The 25,011-nt window shown below is 40.6% G+C and overlaps 2 protein-coding genes across 3 annotated transcripts in view; both read right to left on the reverse strand.

Moving 5' to 3' along the window:
- LOC118800618 overlaps positions 1-25,011 on the reverse strand; it is a 73,631-nt gene that overhangs the window by 7,535 nt on the left and 41,085 nt on the right. Inside the window, exons 15-19 of the mRNA XM_036560885.1 lie at positions 24,213-24,911; positions 16,346-18,281; positions 9,547-9,569; positions 6,795-7,463; positions 5,654-6,412 (exon numbers count right to left, since the gene is read on the reverse strand). Coding sequence (XP_036416778.1) covers positions 5,654-6,412; positions 6,795-7,463; positions 9,547-9,569; positions 16,346-18,281; positions 24,213-24,911 — 4,086 coding nt within the window. The remainder of the gene's footprint in view (positions 1-5,653; positions 6,413-6,794; positions 7,464-9,546; positions 9,570-16,345; positions 18,282-24,212; positions 24,912-25,011) is intronic.
- LOC118800619 (GTPase IMAP family member 4-like) lies at positions 6,213-10,754 on the reverse strand. Of its 2 annotated transcripts, XM_036560886.1 has the most exons (4): positions 10,696-10,730; positions 6,795-7,463; positions 6,577-6,630; positions 6,213-6,328 (listed from the first exon to the last, which is right to left on the reverse strand). In XM_036560886.1, the coding sequence occupies exons 1-3, from the start codon at positions 10,709-10,711 to the stop codon at positions 6,596-6,598; spliced, it is 720 nt and encodes a 239-aa protein (XP_036416779.1). In that variant the 5' UTR covers positions 10,712-10,730; the 3' UTR covers positions 6,213-6,328; positions 6,577-6,595. The 2 variants fall into 2 exon arrangements, 1 of the variants encoding a protein (XP_036416779.1); XR_005006263.1 differs by lacking the exons at positions 6,213-6,328; positions 6,577-6,630 and adding an exon at positions 8,068-8,118 and having other exon boundaries at positions 7,346-7,463; positions 10,696-10,754.

Genomic DNA, 25,011 nt, shown 5'->3' on the forward strand with positions numbered 1-25,011 from the left:
CACACCACACACACCACAAACACAACACACACCACAAACACATCACACACACCACAAACACATCAAACACCACAAACACATTACACACACCACAAACACACCACAGAAACATCACACACACAACACAAACACATCACACACACACACCACACCACACAAACACGTAACACACACACCACAAACACATTACACACACCACACCACAAACACATTACACACACCACACCACAAACACATCACACATACCACACCACAAACACATAACACACACACCACAAACACATCACACACACACCACAAACACATCACACACACACAACAAACACAACACACACACACCAAACACACTACACACACATAACACAGCACATACATAACACTCACACTACAACCATACCACAAACACACCACACACACCACAAACACATCACACACACATAACACACAACACACCATAAACACATCACACACACACCACATGCATGCCACAAACACATCACACACACATCACACACACACCACAAACACATAACACACACACAACAAACACAACACACACACACCAAACACACTACACACACATACACTCCACATACATAACACTCACACTACAACCATACCACAAACACACCACACACACCACAAACACAACACACCACAAACACAACACACATCACACACACCACAAACACACCACACACACACACACATCTCACACACCACAAAAACAAACACACACACACCACATACACATAACACACACACACCATTCCACACCACACAAACCACAAACATGTAACACAAACACCACAGACACATAACACACACCACAAACACACCACACAGACCACACACACATAACACACATACACACACACACATAACACACACCACAAACACATAACACACACACACACCACAAACACATAACACACAACACAAACACACCACACAGACCACACACACATAACACACAACACAAACACAACACACACACACACCACAAACACATAACACACAACACAAACACACCACACAGACCACACACACATAACACACAACACACCATAAACACATCACACACACACCACAAACACACCACACACACCACACACACATAACACACAACACACCATAAACACATCACACACACACCACAAACACACCACACACACATAACACACAACACACCACAAACACATCACACACACACCACATGCATGCCACAAACACACCACACACACACACCACATACACAAAACACACATACCACACCATACCACACTACACAAACACATTACACACACCACAAACACATCACACATCACAAACACATTACACACACCACAAACACTTCACACACACACACACACCAGACACCCTACACACACATAACACACCAAATACATAACACTCACACTACAACCAAACAACAAACACACCACACACACCACAAACACAACACACCACAAACACAACACACAACACACATCACACACACCACACCACAAACACACCACACACACCATACACACAGCACAAACACATGACACACGCCACAAACACAATACACACACACCACATACACATAACACACACACACACCATTCCACACCACACAAACCACAAACATGTAACACAAACACCACAGACACATCACACACGCACACACCACAAACACATCACAAACACCACAAACACATCACACATACCACAAACACATCACACATACCACACCCCAAACACATAACACACACACCACAAACACATCACACACGCACACCACAAACACAACACACATACCACACCACAAACACATCACACACACACCACAAACACATCACACACACACAACAAACACAACACACACACACCAAACACACTACACACACATAACACACCACATACATAACACTCACACTACAACCATACCACAAACACACCACACACAACACACACCACAAACACATCACACACACCACAAACACATCAAACACCACAAACACATTACACACACCACACCACAAACACATTACACACACACCACAAACACATCACACATACCACACCACAAACACATAACACACACACCACAAACACATCACACACACACCACAAACACATCACACACACACACCACACCACACAAACCACAAACACGTAACACACACACCACAAACACATTACACACACCACACCACAAACACATTACACACACACCACAAACACATCACACATACCACACCACAAACACATAACACACACACCACAAACACATCACACACACACCACAAACACATCACACACACACAACAAACACAACACACACACACCAAACACACTACACACACATAACACACCACATACATAACACTCACACTACAACCATACCACAAACACACCACACACACCACAAACACAACACACACCACAAACACATCACACACACACACACACCAAACACACTACACACACATACACTCCACATACATAGCACTCACACTACAACCATACCACACCACAAACACATCACACACACCACAAACACAACACACCACAAACACAACACACATCACACACACCACAAACACACCACACACACACACACATCTCACACACCACAAAAACAAACACACCACACACCACATACACATAACACACACACACCATTCCACACCACACAAACCACAAACATGTAACACAAACACCACAGACACATAACACACACCACAAACACATCACACACACACACCACAAACACATCACACACACACCACAAACACATCACACACACCACAAACACATCACACACACACACCACAAACACATCACACACACACCACAAACACATCACACACACCACAAACACATCACACACACCACACCACAAACACATCACACACACCACAAACACATCACACACACTGCACCACACCACAAACACATCACACATACTACACCACAAACACATCACACACACACCACAAACACATCACACACACCACAAACACATCACAACTACCACACCACAAACACATCACACACACATCAAACACCACAAACACATCACACACACCACAAACACATCACACACACCACAAACACATCACACACATCACAAACACATCACACATACCACACCACAAACACACCACACCACACCACAAACACATCACACACACCACACCACAAACACATCACACACACCACAAACACATCACACACACACCACAAACACATCACACATACCACACCACAAACACACCACACCACACCACAAACACATCACACACACCACAAACACATCACACACACCACACCACAAACACATCACACACACCACAAACACATCACACACACCACACCACAAACACATCACACACACACCACAAACACATCACACACATCACAAACACATCACACATACCACACCACAAACACATCACACACACACCACAAACACATCACACACACCACAAACACATCACACACACCACACCACAAACACATCACACACACCACAAACACATCACACACACCACACCACAAACACATCACACACACCACAAACACATCACACACACCACAAACACATCACACACACTGCACCACAAACACATCACACACACTGCACCACACCACAAACACATCACACATACTACACCACAAACACATCACACATACTACACCACAAACACATCACACACACCACAAACACATCACACACACCACAAACACAACACACACACCACAAACACAACACACACACCACAAACACATCACACATACCACACCACAAACACATCACACACACCACAAACACATCACACACACTGCACCACAAACACATCACACATACCACACCACAAACACATCACACACACCACACCACAAACACATCACACACACCACAAACACATCACACATACCACACCACAAACACATCACACACACCACAAACACATCACACACACTGCACCACAAACACATCACACATACCACACCACAAACACATCACACACACACCACAAACACATCACACACACCACAAACACATCACACACACACCACAAACACATCACACACACCACAAACACATCACACACACCACAAACACATCACACACACTGCACCACAAACACATCACACATACCACACCACAAACACATCACACACACACCACAAACACATCACACACACCACAAACACATCACACACACACCACAAACACATCACACACACCGCACCACGAACACATCACACACACCACACCACGAACACATCACACACACCACACCACAAACACATCACACACACCGCACCACGAACACATCACACACACCACACCATAAACACATCACACACACCACACCACAAACACATCACACACACCACAAACACATCACACACACACCACAAACACATCACACACACACCACACCACGAACACATCACACACACCACAAACACATCACACATACCACAAACACATCACACACACACCACAAACACATCACACACACACCACACCACGAACACATCACACACACACCACAAACACATCGCACACACCACAAACACATCACACACACACCACAAACACATCACACACACATCACACACACACCACAAACACACACACACACCACAAACACATCACACACACACCACAAACACATCACACACACCACACACACCACAAACACATCACACACACACCACACACCACAAACACACATAACACACACCACAAACACAATACACACACACCACAAACACATCACACATGCCACACACTCCACAAACACATCACACACACCACAAACACACACCATGTACATATAACACACACACCACACCATATCACACCACACAAACCACAAACACATAACACACCACACACACAAACACTTCACACACACACCAAAATCACATAACACACCACACCACACAACAAACACTTCACACACACACCACAAACACACCACACACATAACACACGACACCACAAACACACCACACCACCCACACACCACAAACACACCACACACCCATAGCACACACACCACAAACACGCCACACACACATAACACACACACCACAAACACGCCACACACACATAACACACACATTCGTTATATAGTGAACTGATTAAGTAACAAGCATGAAATGACTAAAAGACTCTTGAGACTACATTCATCAGCACTGCTTCATAAAAAAGCAACAGATATTTGTGTGGTTACAATATAATGTTGTTAATTGCGCATTATTGGTCGTTCAATTGTTTATTTTTTAAACTGATGTGTTACATCTTAATTACAGCTAGTATTTTCCAAAATCAACAATCAAACGATCAATCTATTTAATGGTTGACATGCCAATGCTTTTGTCCTTTGCTTAGTCATTTACCAGCATGCTACACAGCTGTTGGTCATAGCTAGCAGTTGTCTGTCTTGCTCATTTATAATTAGTTAGAGACTCTAAAATACTACTAACATGCTATGCATTCCAAGTGTTCCCAGGGCTCTTGCTAAGCATCACTAGATGAACATACATGTTTTGATAGTCCAGGACAGGGATTTGAAATACATATGAACACACTCAAAATTGTGGTCTTACCTCTAAAGTTTATATGACAAATCAAAGCGCCTACCTTCTAGCTGAAGTTTCCTCTTTAACTCCCAGATTTCTCTCTCTTTTTTGTCCAGCTCTTCCTGTAGTTCACGTGTGACTCTTTCCTCTTGAGCTCTCACATATAAGTGAAGAGAATATGGCTGTGTTTCCGTTGTTTTTTCAATTTCATGCAACAGCTCTTTGGACACTTGCTGGGAGGTTTTCTTTGTTGAGATGGTCTTTGTTTCCACCCATATATGTCTATGATTACAAATAGCAAGAAAGTTCTTTATATCAGTGTTGTGTTCTATAAAATCTTTTTCAGTGCTACTAATAGTAAGCTGCGTTGTAAAAAGAACCACTAAATGATCATTGACTTTGGAGCTAAAAATTTTTTGGATCTTCTCCATTTCTCCTTTGTCTTCATCAGTGATGAGACCAACTGGAATGATGAAGAGGAACGCATGGACTCCTGGATCACACAAAGAGAAACAGCGGAGAGCCTCCTGCATCACTTCCTCCTCTGAGTGAGGTGTGTTGTAGAGAGCCGGCATCTCCACCAGGGTGATCGAGCGCTTAGACATCATTCCATCTCTCCTCACGCACTCTGAGCTGGGTGCTGAACTGCGCTGGCTTGGGCCGAGAATGAGATCTGATATGAAGGCCTTCAGTGCTCCATCACTGCCACACAGCACCAAGTTCAACCTCTGAGGCACTGAAAGAGAAACAAACTGGAACCTGTCAGGTTTAGAAATGTACACTAAAGAGGTACATGAAAATAAGTCACAGCAAAATATGAATCACATTAAGATGTAAATAATAAAATGTAAAAAAACTGAGGATATAAAAAAACTCAATACAAATAAAAAAATTACTTAATTAATTCATAATCTTATATATGAGTTATATATTATAAATGAGTTGAGAAACATTTTATTTAGAATATAATTGACTATAACTCACCCACACTGTCATGTTGTTTTCAAAAATGAGAGATTGGATTCCAAGGTCTTCCTGCTGTTTTTGGAATATTAATGTCAGTGACCAAAACCACTGTTATCATGAGTGTTGCAGTTTAATTATCACAAACTGTAACACTGGTGAAATTCTAATATCTTGTTTATTATAATTATTTTGTATAATTTGGTGAATTTAAAATCATTTCTTAAAACTGTGCTTACATGTTTCCTTCTGCTGTCTGCTGTCTTTATGTGGAATGTTTTTCCCCACCGTTTGTTCAGGTTTTTTCTGAGCTGCTGTTTGTTCCTGTAGTTGTTCTGTTGCAAGTTGAGCCATCATGAATTCCTCCCACTGAAAGTGATCCCCTCCATTCTCTTTAATCATCTTCTCCATCTTCTCCATAAGAGCAGAATGACTGCTTTCACTTTCAAGGTCAAAATACCACTTAATCCTTTCTATAATCTCCTCAGAGCCGCTCTCTTCACCTGGATCTACACTGCTGCCTGACTGTGGCTTTTCTGTTGTCAGTACCATGGTGTATTTAAGGGCGTCATCAGATAAATATCTGAAGATGTGATTCAGTTGGTTTCTGTCTGCCTCAGTGAAATCTCCTGGCTGTATGACCAGCATTATAACGTGAGGTCCAGGATCACAAAGAGTCATGCACTCTTTCACTCTCTGACTCAGCTCCTCATCAGAGAGTTCAGTATCAAACAGCTGAGGTGTGTTGATGAGTGTGATGTCCCTTCCTTCCGCTTTTTCTCTGGCTTTTTCACTGTACTGCTCTACTGAACTAAGAGGAGCTTCAGTATTAAAAGCTTTGCTTCTCAGGATGAAGTTTCCCACTCTTCTGTTCTCCTGGCTGTTCTTCCCCAGCAGCATAATCCTCACTGCATTATAAAATTGAGAAATATATTAATTAAAAATGTTACTGTATTGATTATTACGACAATGACCTCTGATCTCTGGTGAGTTTTAAAACTTTAATAATGTTTACATGTTGCTTCAAACTTCAAAAAGTGAAGAAAATGTATTTTTCATGATAAGGCATTGATATGATATTTAGAGTATTTTAAGCCATTTTACAACACAAACATTTACCCATCCATTCCTACCCATTTCAACCCATCCTTTCGTTATGAACAACTGAATGAATAAGGAAGGAAGGAAGCACACATCCAGGTTATGGAGTGTTCTCTCGTTACACCATTACAAATTTTGTAAAGATTTGTCAACCAGGACCACAACTCACCACACTTTTTGGTCAGGAATAACTCTCAGCATGTTATATATTATATGAGGTAAGGAAAAAAATCTTCTGTGTTCTCCAGCAATTTCATCTCTGAGTTTCTCCATTTGTGTGCTACTGACTTCATTCAGCTGGCTAGTTTTTTGCCATAATACTTTGAGATTATTAATTTCAGGAGTCAGGCAAACACTTTTCCACTGCAGTGCAGTCTCAATTCCAGAGAATATGAATGCAGTATAACTTACTGTCAGGAGGTATGAATGTTAGACTTCCCCTTCTCTGAGGCTGTGATGAATCTGTGCCACGAGCATAAGTTATACGTTATTTTCTACTGTGCTTATGTAGCATAATACAGCATAATGGTCAGCATCTATCTAAACACATTCAAACAAACTCCAAAATGCAAAACAGTAAATAATCCAACATTAAACTGCATTACTACACATCGCTGCTGTCGGAACAAAACCTTGCATCTCCAAAACAGTAACTTTACAGGAGAAGGAAAAAACATACTTTACTTATAAAGTAAGTCAATGGAACCAGACTTTTTCCTAGCCATTTTGGGTCATTTCTTTTAGTCCATTCATCATGAAATTTACATACAATGTAAAGGACAACAGGCATTTTCAAATTATGTCAAAAACTGAAAAATGAGATACGAGGTTTTCTTGGTCATTGGTCACCTGTTAAACCATTAAGCTCCTTTACACTGTGATATCAACCCTTTAAAAAAGCCAAAAAACTTTACAAAATCAGGAACTAACAGAAACCTTAATGGTTTCTATGTTTTTTTTTTCAGCAGGGTTCTTATATGGTAACAAGTATAAATAAATATTTTGATTGAAACGATAGTTCATCCATAGTATCTTTAATTAATTTATGTATGATTAGAGCTGGGCGATATGGCAAAAAATGTTATCACGATAAACAAAATTAACATCATTTGATATCGATACATATCGCGATAAATGTCAAATTATTATTTCTTTCAAGTTTAAAGGCTGATTTTTGCTCCTGGGTGGTTAATTGCTGGTCGGAACGTGACAAACACTCACCAAACAGTGGAACATTTCACAAATCTGTCTTGGGACAGTGGGAGAAAGTGTCTGGTGAGCTGTTTTTACCAGCTGGAAAAGCACGGCCGCAATTTTTGTAATAGTCATAATTTAAGAATGAAAAGATTATTGTTAGCTGTCTGGTGACGAGCGCTCGGCTACCCCGTTACAAATGCTAAACAAGTGGCCAACAACAGCGCTAAACTGTTTAGTTTCCCAACAACGTCAACTTAGTACGGACAGCAAACATTAGCTGGCTCGAGTTGGCTTCAAGTTAGCCAGCTGCTAAAAACAGCTAGCCTGGAAAGCTAGCGCTCTCCCGCTCTCCAATGCCTCACAGCTTCCTCAGTTTACTTTCGTATAAATCAGGGCTGTAATTTACATGAACCCACTTCTTTCTTTCACTTTCGTTGCTTGTGAATGCAATACTTAAATATGGCTGTCCGGGCGCAGTAACAGCGCTGTAGTTGTGAGGATTGTGATTGTGATTTAACACTGCTAAAGCTGTTTAGGATGTTAGTAAAGAGGTGAGTTCGCTTTAGGACAGTACAGTTACACCACTGACCTCGACACTCACACTTGGTCACAGGAGAGCAGATCGCCGGTCGCTTCACTCAAACAGGGAATGTATAACTCCACATTTCAGACATTGCTAAAGACTCCTCTTACTCGTGTCACCACCAGGGCTGTCCCTGAACGTGGAAGTGTGAGAATGGTGTATTATATCGAAAATTTATCGAACCTTTCTTATCACTCTATCGAGGAAAAGTTATATCGATAATTATTGTTATCGTTTTATCGCCCAGCCCCATGTATGATGTGAAGTATTTTTTGGATTTATTTATGAAAATAATAAATTATTTTGAACACTTCTCAATCTGAGTGTGCTGTCCGACACTTGTAGAACTGTTTTAACAGAAAGCATTATTACCATCAACCTCAGATAGCAGAGCAAATTCAGATCAACTGTGATTTAGTGTGAGGTTCTAGTATTGGTGTGAGATTTCTGTAGTCTATCAAGTTTCCACATTACGCTGTGTTAGACATTCTCTTCTCCCTTGTACTTGTTCTGTATAAAACCATATGTAGAAGTGAACACATCCTCTACACAGAACACATTTCTGTAGATTTTAATGCACAATTACTGTTTATTTACAGAATTTAACATATTGGGGGAAAAATACTAAACATAAAATGTGTCCTGTACATTTTATATTGTATTTTCTCCAGCATGTCAAACTAAACTTGGCAGAACAATCTCATATTTGTGTTCTCTGTGGAGGATGTGTTTAATTTTCACTGGAATTAGACCGGGGGTGTCTGAACTTTTTTACTGTATACATTCTATAAATAACTATCTAACATTCTCCTAATCAGTTGTAGCCGACTGACATGGTAATGAATGAGAATAACGGTTAATGCCTACAGAGGAATGAGGGTTTCCTGTATACTCTATGAACAGGGCCTGTGGCTTCTCATACTTTATACATTAGCCCTCCTATTATCTTTGGGGTCAGTGGGACTCCATTCGCAGTTTAACGTCTCTAAATAAACGATTAACACCGTTTTTTTGGCAAAGAAACAAAGTCCCTGAGGCATAAACAACAGACATTGTCTGGAGGTTTAATTTGCGGGGGTGAATCTGGCACCAAGGATGAAGATGTTAGTGAATCTGAAGGTAACAGGAGGGCTGACACATTTAAACAGTTAACTGGGAATTCAGTTAAATAACAGTTTAACTGTATAAACGTTGTAAATGCAGCATGATGTGACCTACACCTGTTTTAATTCGGATTAGTACAGTAAATAAACGCTTACCGTCACTCGACGCCATTTTAGGTGAGTGGACGAACTGAAAGTACCTTCACATCAGGAAGTTTCTCAGTTACAGCATGTACGCGGATTTTTCAGGGCACATTTTATTCTATCTGAGGGTCTCACGCTGTGCAACATGGGCGACATCTCGCGGTCAAGAGAGAGACCTAAAGGGGAACTCCGCCGAATTTTCAGAAAACGACTGAGATATAAACAGAGTCATTCAGAGTGGTTTGGTGTGAAATTCTCCGTTCCAGAAAAACTACAGAATCCGAATGGTTCACAGTGGTGGTGATAGGAACCAGACGTCTGAAGAGTTTAATGCCTCTAAAAGCTCCTTCACAGAAAGATATCACATTAATAGGTAAGATATACGCTGCCTCATGTCTGAGAAATTGTTGTACGACAGCTTTGTGGAAAGCTTTTAGCTTAAAATGTATCTTAATCCCTTTATTTTTTATTTATTCATGGCGGAGGGATATACGTGGGGCGTTGTGAGGCAGAATAGTCCCCAAAGAAAACTTACATTTTTTGTTTTTAGATTTACCAACGTTTTACAATCATCAACATTACATATATAAACTCAGAAGACTCGTGTGGGTTCACTGCTGGTTTTCCATAGTAAATAAAATGGCTATATATGTGTTGTGGTCATTGTGACCCCTGGTTCCTATCAGCACCACTGTAAAGGCTGTAAGCTTCTCTACAGTGAACCATTTCACACCAAACCACTCTAAATGACTTTGCTTCCATTTCAAAGACTGAATGATTTAGAATTTTTGAAAATTGGTGGAATTCCCCTTCACTGTCTTTAATTTTCTAAACTAAACTGCTTTTATTTTGTCCAACTTTTATACAGAGGCTTTTTACATAAACCACTGTCATTAATAGTGTTACTAAAAATGACTAGGACAGTGAGTGAGAATTGGCCACCATGAGCCTGAATGTGAGATTTTATTGATAAGCATTTTAAAGGGGAACTCCACCTATTTTTAAAAATTTCTGCATAAATCAGTCACTGAGATGTAAACATAGTATTGTAGTAAGAGACAAAGAATGAAAACATAAAAAGCATGCACAATTGTGAATTGTGTCAAACAAGTGAGAGATACAGTGCTGCACTTCAGAACATTTCAGAACAGGACTCATAACAAATGCCAGTTTTAGACAGGAATACCACTTTAAATGAAATTTCAGCAATTTCATAGCCATATTTCTTGGCTCACTGGGTATCTAGTCTAATAAAACCACATTAAAGCACGTTAATATAGTTATTATAGTTAATAAAGTTAATATGCAGCTTGATTTAAATTTTGAGATTTCAGTATCAATAAAAAAGCATAGTTTGTCATTCCTTTACGTATTCACTCTCACTGTTTCTCCCTCTGCAGCTCTCCGGCCAACTGTCCCAGCGACTTTTCCGGAAGCTTCCACCTCGCATCTGTGTGCCACTGAAGACTATAGTCAGTGAGGAGTTCCTTAGAGCAGGGTCAGTGTTTGGAAATGTGTCTGGCCAAACTGCTGTCTGTCCCCACCACCTTACACCTTTACAGGGGGCTTAAAGGGATAGTTTGTAAAAAATGTAAACAAAAAAATAATAATAATAATAATCATTTTAATAAGGTCAATAAGGCTTGAATTCCTTATTTCCTTAGTTCACGGTGTTTTATTCAGAAATTTAGTAAGTATTTTTATTTTATTCTGATTTTCCACACCACCTGATTCGACAGCAGCGAGCTGGAAACTCTTTATTCTCGTTTGTTGCTCCGTAAAATTCTACAGTTTGACCACCCCCACCCCCACCCCCACCCACACACACACACACACACACACACACATGCTAAGTACATGTACATTACTGTCCACACCTATAGTTTATTCACGTTCACAATATACTGTAATAGCAGGGCGCGACCTAGGGGAGGCGCTGCTGCTGCTCTGATGCAGTGCTGCCTCTGCTCTCCTACCGTTTTCTGACTAACGTAACGTTCGGCCAATCATATCAGGCCTTGTACGTTGTAAGCCAATCATATCAGACCTCGTATGTTATAAGCCAATCATATCAGACCTGGGGGAGGGGCTCTGTTTACGCGCTGCACAGTAACGGTAGCTGAGCTGAAGACAGGATTTGGGCTAAAAGCTCACTGAAATAAACATTAGACCTCATTCAGAATCTGTAATATACAGAGTGAACATATCACCTACAGTACAGACTTGTGGCAAATTATGGTCTGTATAGCTGGATCTGTTTTTAACACGGGTGCTTGTTAACCCTGGTTAGCCAACTTTAGCTAACTTTGGGTTTAACTGAGGTAAAAATGATGCTAGGCTAACACTAGCATTAGCTAACTTAACTAGCTCACAAGCCCACTAGTTTCACCACATCATAGTGAGAGTGAGAGAGTGAAAGAAGAAGAGGGGCAGGAATAACATTATTGACAGCTCTTTATATTATTTGTTTTCTGTGTTTCTCCTCAGTCTTTGGAAAGAATCTCACCAATATCTGCAGTACGTTGTTGTTTACAGCTAAAGTCAGGGAAAAGGACGAGGCTGAAGTTTCTTCCTACTCGCCAGATTCACGTTGGAGTTTTTTCCGCTGCGAGGCGCCAGAATAAAACTGCTGCAGCATTTAAGGTGGAAAATTGCTTTGTGTGATAAAATAACAGTTTTATATCCCTCAATTCCCTCAATCTTTAGATGGAAATTAAGACACAGCAGCTCCACCGAAGGTCAGTCAGATGAGATTTTTACCAGTTAAAACTATAAACATTAAATTGATCGTTATTTCCTTGAGTTGTTGTAAATCTGAGTTTAATAACATAAATGTTTTACTAAACACAGGCAGAGAGGGAGAGAAAGAAGCTGAAGGACTGACAGCTGAGGGAGTAGATCTGGTGGAGGTTAGTAAGCAAGAAGAAAGTGAGGGCGGGTTGTAGAAGCTTTCAATTAAAATTAATACTGAATCAATTTTGACTGCGAAAACATAATATTTGTCATCATTACTGTGAAATTCTGTCACCCAGCTTATTAAATTTTTTTATATACTTATCACGGCTGATGTACTTGACATTTTCTGCCTGTTGCTACTCTGAATGTGCATTATAAACAATTTGGGGTCCATTAAAAAGAAATTCTCTTTGGGGACCATGCCCCCAGACCCCCCAGTACAGGCTGAGGCCCCCTATCATTGAACCTCTAGTGACCGTCCTGGCTGTAAATCAAACTTTTGATAACCTTAACCTGACAGGTTTATACAAGCAGTCTGAAACATGAAAAGAGAGCAAAGGCGAACAGCCCACTATTTTTTGTGTGAAAATGCATTTTAAACACATGGTACATGTTGATTTCTATGAGCTGCTAAACCCATTGAGAGCTCATTAGGGAGTGTCTACAAACTACAGACATCAAAGTCCAGCACGACACTCCAACACGGAAGCTGATGATCCAGTGCAGCCTTTTAGCAGACAAAACACACATGATCGGCAGTCAGAGGTTTTTAGAACGACTTCTATTTATATATTATAATTACTGTTGATGGAGGGGTCTCAAAAGAAGATTTCTGCCAGATTGATTTTTTGACTTTCAGACCTCACGTGATTCGTAAGTTTGATTTAAAATGTGCAGTAAAATGCAGCTGTTAAAAAAGAAAGTTTTGGCTTTTGTATTTTGTACCAGTTGCATTTTATTGACGAATCCAGGGAATAGTGCATTTATAGTAAGGTAAGGTGACCAGACTTCTGAAATGAAAACCGGGGACATTACCAGTTTGGTGGCCAGCAAATCATTTAAACATCCAGTGTTTTTATCTATGAAATAAAAACGGAGGGACAGGTCCAGTTTCATGTACTTTGACCATGGTAACTGCTGTACTGTAATAGACTATGATGATAAAATTTTCAAACCAAGTTGTAACAGGTTTACTTCTGTGTTGTGTAGAGTACAATGCTTGGAGTGATGATACCAAGACATCAGCTTCATGTAGAAGGGCATTTATTTTCTCTGCCTGCATAAAGAGCCCACAGGACATTTGGGGGGTGTCAGTGTCAGAGTGAAGCGTGTGGCTAATGGTGAGCCTCCACATTCCCTTTCTCTTTTTCTTTCGCAGCACTCTTCTCCAATCCATCAGCACTATATCTGCAACCAAATCACCTCTGAAATGTTCATGATAGTACATTCCCTTTCATTCCCGTGGTTTGGTGTGAAATGCTTTGTTCTAGAGAAATGTACTCAGTGCTGTCCACTTATGATGGGATCACCCAAGACACATTATGACCACCTCCTTGTTTCTACGCTCATTGTCCATTTTATCAGCTCCACTTACTATATAGGTCCACTTTGTAGTTCTACAATTACAGAGTGTAGTTCATCTGTTTCTCTGCATATTTTGTTAGCCTCCTTTTACCCTGTTCTTCAGTGGTCAGGACCCCTATGGACCCTCACAGAGCAGGTATTTTTTGGGTGGTGGATCATTCTCAGCACTGCAGTAACACTGACGTGGTGGTGTTGTTTTAGTGTGTGTTGTACTGGTCTGAGTGGATCAGACACAGCAGTGCTGCTGGAGTTTTTAAACACCTCAGTGTCACTGATGGACTGAGAATTGTCCACCAACCAAAAATATCCAGCCAACGGCGTCCTGTGGGCAGCGTCCTGTGGGCAGTGTCCTGTGACCACTGATGAAGGACTAGAGGATGACCAACACAGACTGTGCAGCAGCAGATGAGCTATCGTCTCTGACTTTACATCTACAAGGTGGACTGACAAGGTAGGAGTGTCTAATAGAGTGGACAGTGAGTGGACACAGTGTTTAAAAACTCCAGCAGCACTGCTGTGTCTGATCCACTCAGACCAGCACAACACACACTAACACACCACCACCATGTCAGTGTTACTGCAGTGCTGAGAATGATCCACCACCCAAATAGTACCTGCTCTGTGAGGGTCCATGGGGGTCCTGACCACTGGAGAAGAGGGTAAAAGGGGGCTAACAAAGTATGCAGAGAAACAGATGGACTACAGTCTGTAACTGTAGAACTACAAAGTGCACCTATATAGTAAGTGGGGCTGATAAAATGGACAAGGAGCGTAGAAACAAGGAGGTGGTCATAATGTTATGCCTGATCGGTGTATATTTTTTACATAGTTAAAATGACTCAACAGTTTGGATGAGAGACCTAGATACAAAGAAGATGTTAAACCAAATTAAGCTCCTGCCATCATGAAGTGAATTCAGAGTATCACTGCAGGGCTGTGGCCTGGAAGGCCCTGCGTTTGACACACCTGAAGTAATAGTTCAGAAGGCACTGGTTGTGGAGTTGAGTATTACAAAAGGGTGTTTGAGTAAAAAACAGGCAACATTTACAATAAATCCATTGCTTCTTTACTAAAGGACTGTGATCATACAATGAGGAGATACACACATACCCATAATGCTAATAACCCTAAATGAGCTAAAAAGCTGTTTAAACTAAACAGCAAGCTTAGTACCATTAAATCATTGACAACATTAGTGACATTAAATCATCTTACTCAGACACAGCCAAAGTACAGATTAAGTAATAAAATAGTGGAAGGAATTTTATAAACAATTTACTGCCCTTTAAGAAGTATCATCATCATGATCATGTTTTACATTGAGTCTCAAAGAAAGACACACTTTGACCACCATGACTTTTTGTCCAGTTCTTGCTGTAGTTTCTTCATTTCCTCAGTATTTTCAGCCTTGGTGCTTTTAAACAGATTCTCCAGAACTTCATACTGTTTCTGATACTCTTTAATCAGCTCCTGGAAGTGTTTTTCTTTTTCATCATTGAACTCGTTGAACTGCTCAGCCTGCTTTCTGGCTTCATCTTCATATTTATTTTTCATCTCTTTTATTTTCTGATCATAGTTCTTTTTCATTTCCTCACGTTCCTTCTCCTCTCTCTCTCTTCTTGCTGTGTCCTCTCTCTCTCTCCTCCTAATCTCCTCTTGCCGTTCTCTCTCTATCTCCTCTCTAAGTTTCTGCAGTCTTTGTTTCTCTTCTTCTCTTCTTTCATCATCCTGACGTCTTCTTCTCTCCCACTCTTCCCTCCTCATTTTCTCCAGCTGCTCATACTGCTCTTTCATTTGTGCTTCCATTGCACGTTTCTTTTCCTCATTCTCTCTCTCTTTTCTCTCACTCTCTTTCCTCCAGCATTGTTTCTCCTCCTCTCTCTGACGTCTTTCTTCTTCTATCTTCCTTTCAAATTCCTGTCTCAATCTGTCTTGTTCTTCTTCTTTTGCTCTCTGCTCTTTTGCGTGTCTCTGTTTTCTTAGACAGTCCTCTTCCTCCCGTCTTTTGATGTCTCTTTTCTTTTCTTCTTCCCATTCCCTCTGTTTACGTTTTAGGTCCTCTTGTGTCTCTTTCCTCTCATGTTCAGCCTCTTTTATTTTCTTCTCCCAATTGTGCCTCTCATTCTCCTCCTCTTGCCTCCTTTTGTCCTCTTCCAGATCTTTCCTTTTACGCTCTTCCTCCTGTCTCTGTCTCAGCTCCTCCATGGCACGCTTCTGTTGATTCATGAGAATTTCTTTTTCTTGTTTGTATCTCTCTTCTCTCTTTTTATCCTCCTCCTCTCTGTCTCTTAACTGTTTTTCAAATTTAGCTCTCTGCTTTTGGTTCTCTTTTTCTAACTCATTAATTCTGTTTTGCCATTTCATCGTTTGTATTTTTTCTTCTTCTAATCTCATCTTGTCCTCCATCTCCCGTTTCTTTTTCTCTTGTTCATTTTTTGCTTCAAACTCTTGTTTGAGGGTTTCCATCTTTTCTCTGAACTTCCTCTCCATTTGGCGTTTTTCTTCCTCAGCCTTTTGTTTTTCTTCCTCTTGTCTTTTCTTCATCTCTTCCATTTCTTTGCTGTATTTGTTTTTCAGTTTCTCCTTTTCAGCTTTGATCTCTCGCTCTTTCTCTTTCAGAATTTCCTCAATTCTCTTTTTGATGGACATTTCTGCCTCTTCAAACATGCTGTTTGTGAAGTGCTGACATGTGTTTGAATTTCTCACCATTTCTATCTGTCCTAAAAGTTCAGAAACTTGGGTGCGGTCTTCTTTTTTGTTGTTATTAAATACTATATATCTGTTTCCACAGTCTCTGAGCAGCTTGTTGATTTGTTCCATGTTACTTTCCTCAATGACTTGTTCTATTGACTTATTTCCCAGCTTATCTCCTCCAGTGAACAGCACTATAGTGAACATAGCAGCCATTGGACCAAATGTCATTTTTATCAGATCTAAAGTGTCTAATTCTTCTTTGGTGAATCTTCCCAAACCCAGCACAATGATGAAAGCATGAGGTCCGGGTGCTAACAGTGAGAAGCACTTCACAATTTCTTGCTGTACGTCTTCATTTGATAGTTTGGTGTCAAAGAGGCCTGGAGTGTCAACAACAGCAACCGATTTTCCCTCAATCTCACCAACTCCTTTTTTGCAAACCTTTGTCACAGAAACAAAACTGAATTCACTTTTAAATACATCTCTTCCCAGGATGGTGTTTCCTGTCGCACTCTTTCCACTTCCTGTTTTTCCAATCAGTACCACCCTTAAGCAGCTTGAAGCCTGTGGTTCATCTTCATTACCTGAAAGTGACATTAGTACAAGTTACACATTATTTTGGTAAGATCAACTCAATAATCACAATTTTGTCATATAAAATTAAGATTTTTACATTTTTGTTTGATATTTGCTGATACCTCTCAGTCTCTCATACACATGTCTCCAGTGTAATTGATTTTCCCTGGTCCTGACTGTATTTGAGACTCTGTGTTGTAGTTTAATGTGAGATGTGTGTCTAAATGTAGTTTTAAACCACTGAAAGGCCAACAGTCCAAACAGATTTGCCTGCAGTCCAAATCTCAGAATGCTAACATTTCTCCCCCGTCAAAGAAAAACAACCAAACAAAAAAAACATACCACCACGTTTCTCTTTATTTTTTAGTTCTTCTTTTTTATACACAGTGACTCTCACTGCACACTTTACACTGTAATATTGCTGCAACTCCTAGTTGTCTATACTCACTGTGCTTTTAGACTACCTCATACCACATTACCAAAAGTAACAAAACCTTTGCATTTCCTTCCTTTGCATACCATCCTTCAGCCTGGACAGAGTGTTGAAAAACATATGACCTCTTCCAGTAACATGATTCAACACCGAGCTATAGCGCTGTAGAACCAAGCCCACATTAACACACACTGGTTTGCAGTTCTGAACTGTGCAGGAAAGGTCGAGGGACTGTGATCACTAAAGATTACTACATTCCCTACTGAACTGGACACACATATGGGGTTAGTTTTGTGCCAAAATGTTTGAGAGAAGATCCTGATGTCTGAGAGAGGAATGTCACGGTTTGAGAGGACAGCGCTGCTCTGAGCGCAGCCAGTGAACTTGAACGCATTTGTCAGCACGAAGTTTGCAGATAAACACCTTCAGATTTGCTCAACAAAACACTCTGGTTTCATTCAGAACTTGAAAATCTGCACAACGATGCATCTCTTTCAGAGCTCGTAAGAGCAGAACACTCCGTTTTTCACTCAAAACTGGAAAAGCTGCTCAATGCTGTACTGATGCGGTGCAGTTTTATATGGACAAAAACCCACTTTTCAGTGAGTACAGGGAGTAATATGGTTCCTCCTATTTTGTTTATTAGACATAATACTGTACTTCTTTTCTAAGGCCCATTCATAATGTTTTTTCTCTGATGTTCACACATAGGTAACTGTAAAAAAATAATTGATTAAAAATATCAAGCACACAAACTAAATATAAGGGATATTTCTTCTCATTCTCAGCTCTTTGCTACCATCTCTGGGTTTCCCCCAATCCCTTTGAATAAGCAGATGATTCTGAAACTCACTGTTAAAAGACTTAATTGGCTGACTTATCATCTGTTGTCAGCATTTCAATGTATTAATGCAGTTAATATTCTGGACACTAAGTTTAGGTTATCAAAACACACTGACGTTTGGCTTCAAACCAACCTACTGTTACAACAAAGACAAAATACTTTTTTCAAAATGTTGAAATGAACTCTAACACATTCAAGTAGTTGTTGCGACCAAACGTGTCTGAATCAGCAAGAGGATTAATGGTACTCTGCAGTACAGCAAGTTGGTCCAGGGACAGAGGGCAGGGAATGCTGGGAACAACCTCTCCTTCCTCCACATTTGCTAGGCCCTCTGGCAACATCTCATCTTGTTGAAGCTGAAAAGGTAAATGAAGACAGGATAACTAAAAGTAATTTTCAAAGCATGTCATATATTACTATAAATTACAATAATGATTATATGTCTTGTGCTTTCCCAACAATGCAGAACTAAAGGTGCGTCTGATCCACTCAGACCAGCACTACACACCCTTACACACTATCACCATGTCAGTGTTACTGCTGAGAATGATCCACCACTCAAATAGTACCTGCTCTGTGAGGGTCCATGGGGTTCCTGACCACTGAAGAACAGGGTAAAAGGGGGCTAACAAAGTATGCAGAGAAACAGATGAACTACAGTCTATAATTGTAGAACTACAAAGTGCACTTATATTGTACCTGGAGCTGATAAAATGGACAATGAGTGTAGAAACAAGAATGTTATGCCTGAGATTAAATGTGTTTTGGGAAAATGATCTAAAACTCAACCTCAAAGTGAAGTCAATCATATTTATTCTGTTAAAAAAAAGTCTCATTTGTTCAAACATGTTTAGTTCTGCATTGTTGGGAAAGTACAAGACATGTAATCATTATTGTAATTTATGGTAATATATGACATGCTTTGAAAATTACTTTTAGTTATCCTGTCTTCATTTACCTTTTCAGCTTCAACAAGATGAGATGCTGCCAGAGGGCCTAGCAAATGTGGAGGAAGGAGAGTTTGTTCCCAGCATTCCCTGCCCTCTGTCCCTGGACCAACTTGCTGTACTGCAGAGTACCATTAATCCTCTTGCTGATTCAGACACGTTTGGTCGCAACAACTACTTGAATGTGTTAGAGTTCATTTCAACATTTTGAAAAAAGTATTTTATTAAAGTCGTAATGCAAATTGTCTTTGTTGTAACAGTAGGTTGGTTTGAAGCCAAACGTCAGTGTGTTTTGATAACCTAAACTTAGTGTCCAGAATATTAACTGCATTAATACATTGAAATGCTGACAACAGATGATAAGTCAGCCAATTAAGTCTTTTAACAGTGAGTTTCAGAATCATCTGCTTATTCAAAAGGATTGGGGGAAACCCGGAGATGGTAGCAAAGAGCTGAGAATGAGAAGAAATATCCCTTATATTTATAGTTTGTGTGCTTGATATTTTTAATCAATTATTTTTTTACAGTTACCTATGTGTGAACATCAGAGAAAAAACATTATGAATGGGCCTTAGAAAAGAAGTACAGTATTATGTCTAATAAACAAAATAGGAGGAACCATATTACTCCCTGTACTCACTGAAAAGTGGGTTTTTGTCCATATAAAACTGCACAGCATCAGTACTGTTTTTTAATGACGCCACTATACAAGATAAATATACAGGATTAACAAGATGAGCCTATGAAGACGAGCGCTATAGGAGAGTTAAGACTTTTCAGTAGAACACTGTTAGACACTGTTAGTTACAGTCAAAGAAACCTTGCTAATGTCAGCTTAGTTGATTAATGTTAAGCTATTTTAAGTTAGCTACCATTAAGCCTCTGGAAGGAAACAAATGGCCAAGCTACCAATGTTAGTTATATTAATACGTTATTATTTATGATGAGCATTACTGATAAATCATTTCTATTCATTTGATACCAGAAAGCTAGAAACCATCTAGCTAATGTCGAGGCTACAAGCACGCTAGTCGACTCAATACCACAGCCACGAACGGACATTGACCAATTGGCATAAAGCTGCTTAAGAAAAGACGCCATGATTGGTGCGCTGGCAGGACCCGCCCCTCGGCAGCTCTGATTGGCTGGAGTTTTGACACAAACATTCAGACATTTTACAGCTAGCAGTCGTGAAAGTTGAGCGCGCGCTGCGGAGCTGAGAGCAGAAGTGATTCGCGCGCACGTGCGAGTTTTGAAGGTGAAGAGCGCGATTGAGCAACTTTTCCAGTTTTGAGTGAAAAACGGAGTGTTCTGCTCTTACGAGCTCTGAAAGAGATGCATTGTTGTGGATTTTCAAGTTCTGAATGAAACCAGAGTGTTTTGCTGAGCAGATCTGAAGGTGTTTATCTGCAAACTTCGTGCTGACAAGTGCGTTCAAGTTCATTAGCTGCGCTCAGAGCAGCGCTGTCCTCTCAAACCGTGACATTCCTCTCTCAGACATCAGGATCTTCTCTCAAACAGTTTGGCACAAAACTAACCCCATACATACACACTTCGAAATGTTGTATAGCCAACACCAAAGCCAGCGCAGTGATGAAATAGTCTTTGATGTGGAATAGTCGTTAATGTTTCTTTAGCTTACTAGAAAAATATGCTACTGGTTTATTAATACCAGCTCCATCAGCTTGTAGTAAGACAGCACTCCCGCCTACCTCACAAGCAACCACTGCCAGTTTAAATGGAGAATTAAAACCTGGTGCAGCCAACACTGACTGAATTTGCTCAAAAGCCTTTACAAATTTAGTTCTTCTTCTTTATATACAATGACACTCACTGCACACTTTACACTGTAATATTGCTGCAACTGCTAGTTATGTCTATACTCACTGTGCTTTTAGTTTACCTCATACCACTCAGTGCCTGCTGTCATGATGTGGAATTGTCATTGATGTTTCTTTAGCTTATTAGAAAAATATGCTACTGCTTTATTAATACCAGCTCCATCAGCTTGTAGTAGGACAGCACTCCCGCCTACCTCACAAGAAACCACTGCCGATTAAATGTAGAATTAAAACCTGGTGCAGCCAACACTGGCTTACAGGTCAACACGGCATGATTTTTTTTAGTTGACTTGTGGTTTAAAACCTGATTGGCCCTATCATCAGGAGATCGCGAGTTCGATCCCTGGTGATGCTACAGCCATCCGTAGCCGGGAGTCCGAGAGAGCACAGTTGGCCTCGCTCTCTCTGGGTGGGTGGGATGGCCCCCCTTCTCCCCCCATCACGCACTCAGCGCGATGCTAGTCAGTGCAGGCGTCTGTTAGCTGACGTAACAGATCTGGCGGTTGGCGCTTTCCTCCGAGCGCGTTCGGCTGTTCAGTGACGTTGCGTGAGCGGCAGTTCGAAAAGTAGCGGTGGCGCTTCACAGGTCTCGGAGGAAGCCTGTGTTAGCCTTCACCCTCCTAGCGTTGATAGCATCGTGTGATTGGGGGAGTCCTAACTAGCGGGTGGGTGAATTGGGTAAAAATGACACATTTAAATCATATTTCACACATTTACTGAGTTGCTAGTTCATCGGGTGCACAAATTTAGTACCAAGATGTGCTTCCTTTGGCCTTCAGAACGCCTGGGCATGGATTCTACACAATGCGTTGTGCAGGTATGTGGCGACATGTAGAAATGACTGCATTGAGCGGATGCTGCAGACTAGATGGCTGCAGTCTTACTGTAAACAGCCTCTTTCACCTAGTCCTGAAGATGCTTGATAGGACTGAGATCTGGGGACTGTAAAGTCCACTGAAGCAATAAACATTTTATCTTGATTCTGAAACCATTTGGTGATAATACATGCCTTTTGACATGTACTGTCATGCTCAAAGCTCCCATCCAAATGTGAATAAACCATGAAAGGCCATGAAAGGATTAATTTGGTCAGCAACAATGTTCAGACATTCTTCTATCAGATGTTCTTCAGTCGGTATCAGGGGTCCCTACACGCTATAATGGAAACATAAACCACACATTTTCTGGTAGATCTACAGGCTTGTGACTGCCCAGTCACAAGACAGAAAACTGCAGAGGGTAAACAAATGCAAAGTGCTCTTTTATGAAGTATCTTTTCATTAAGCAAATAAAAAACTGATTTGATGTATAAATTTGGAAAATAAGATGCCTGTAGAACTTGGTTAAAGGCATGCCTATCTTTACTGTCCTTCAAACCAGACTTCTGTTTGTCTCCAGAGAGTCTGCCTTCTGTTTTGTGGTGTGTGGTAGTGGGTGTTTGATAAAACAGTATTACACCAAAAATACACATGAAAACAAAGTGGTGGCTCAGCAGCTGGGAAATGACGGCTTCAAATAAAAATGTTTGAATTACATAAAGTTGGGACGCTGTGATAATTGTTCCAAAAGCCTTACTGCTGTCAGCAGAGCAGGCATGTGTCTGCTACTGGTGACTAACATTCAGCTTGATACACAAAAGTTTAGTTTTTAATGTGCAGAGTAATTTGTTTATTCTCATTGTCACCAACTTGTACTTAATGGACGTTTTTTACTGGAAATTAAATGCATATAAGTGTGGACTCAGATTTTTTTGCACAGTACTTTCCATGCATTGGTTCAAGAACAGGGCTTTAAAAGTCATATGGTTTATTAAAATGTATTAAATCCATTGTTGTCTTACTTTAAGGGTTGATCTGAAAAGTCGAAGTGCTTACCTTCTGGCTGGAGCTTCCGCTTTAACTTCTGGACTTCTTTCTCTAACTCCTGGATTTCTTTCTCCTTTTTGCTCAGCTCTTCTTTATTCTGTTCCTGTAGTTCACATCTGACTCTTTCCTCTTGAGCTTTCATGTACATGTAAAGACAATATGGCTGTGTTTCTGTCATTTCTTTAATTTCATCTAACAGTTTTTCACTTATTTGCTTGTTTTTTTTTCCTGTTTTTGTTTCTACTAATATATGTTTATGTTTACAAATGGAAAGAAAGTCCTTTATGTCAGTGCTTTGTTCTATAAATTCTTTTTCAGCTGTACTATCAGCATGCTGCGCTGTAAAGAGAACTATTAAATGATTGTTGACTTCAGAGCTGAAAATGTTCTGGATCTTCTCCATTTCTCCTTTGTCTTCATCAGTGAGGGGACCAACTGGAATGATAAGGAGGAACGCATGGACTCCTGAATCACACAGAGAGAAACAGCGGAGAGCCTCTCGCATCACTTCCTCCTCCGAGTGAGATGCGTTGTAGAGAGCCGGCATCTCCACCAGGGTGATCGAGCGCTTAGACACCGCTCCATCTCTCCTCACGCACTCTGAGCTGGGCTCTGGTCTGCACTTATTTGGGCCCAGAATGAGATCTGATATGGAGGCCTTCAGTGCTCCATCACTGCCACACAGCACCAAGTTCAACCTCTGAGGCACTGAAAGAGAAACAAACTGGAACCTGTCAGGTTTAGAAATTTACACTAAAGAGGTACATGAAAATAAGTCACAGCAAAACATGAATCACGTTAAAATGTA

The sequence above is a fragment of the Colossoma macropomum genome, unplaced genomic scaffold, assembly GCF_904425465.1.
Source record: "Colossoma macropomum unplaced genomic scaffold, Colossoma_macropomum, whole genome shotgun sequence".
Classification (NCBI taxonomy): domain Eukaryota; kingdom Metazoa; phylum Chordata; class Actinopteri; order Characiformes; family Serrasalmidae; genus Colossoma; species Colossoma macropomum.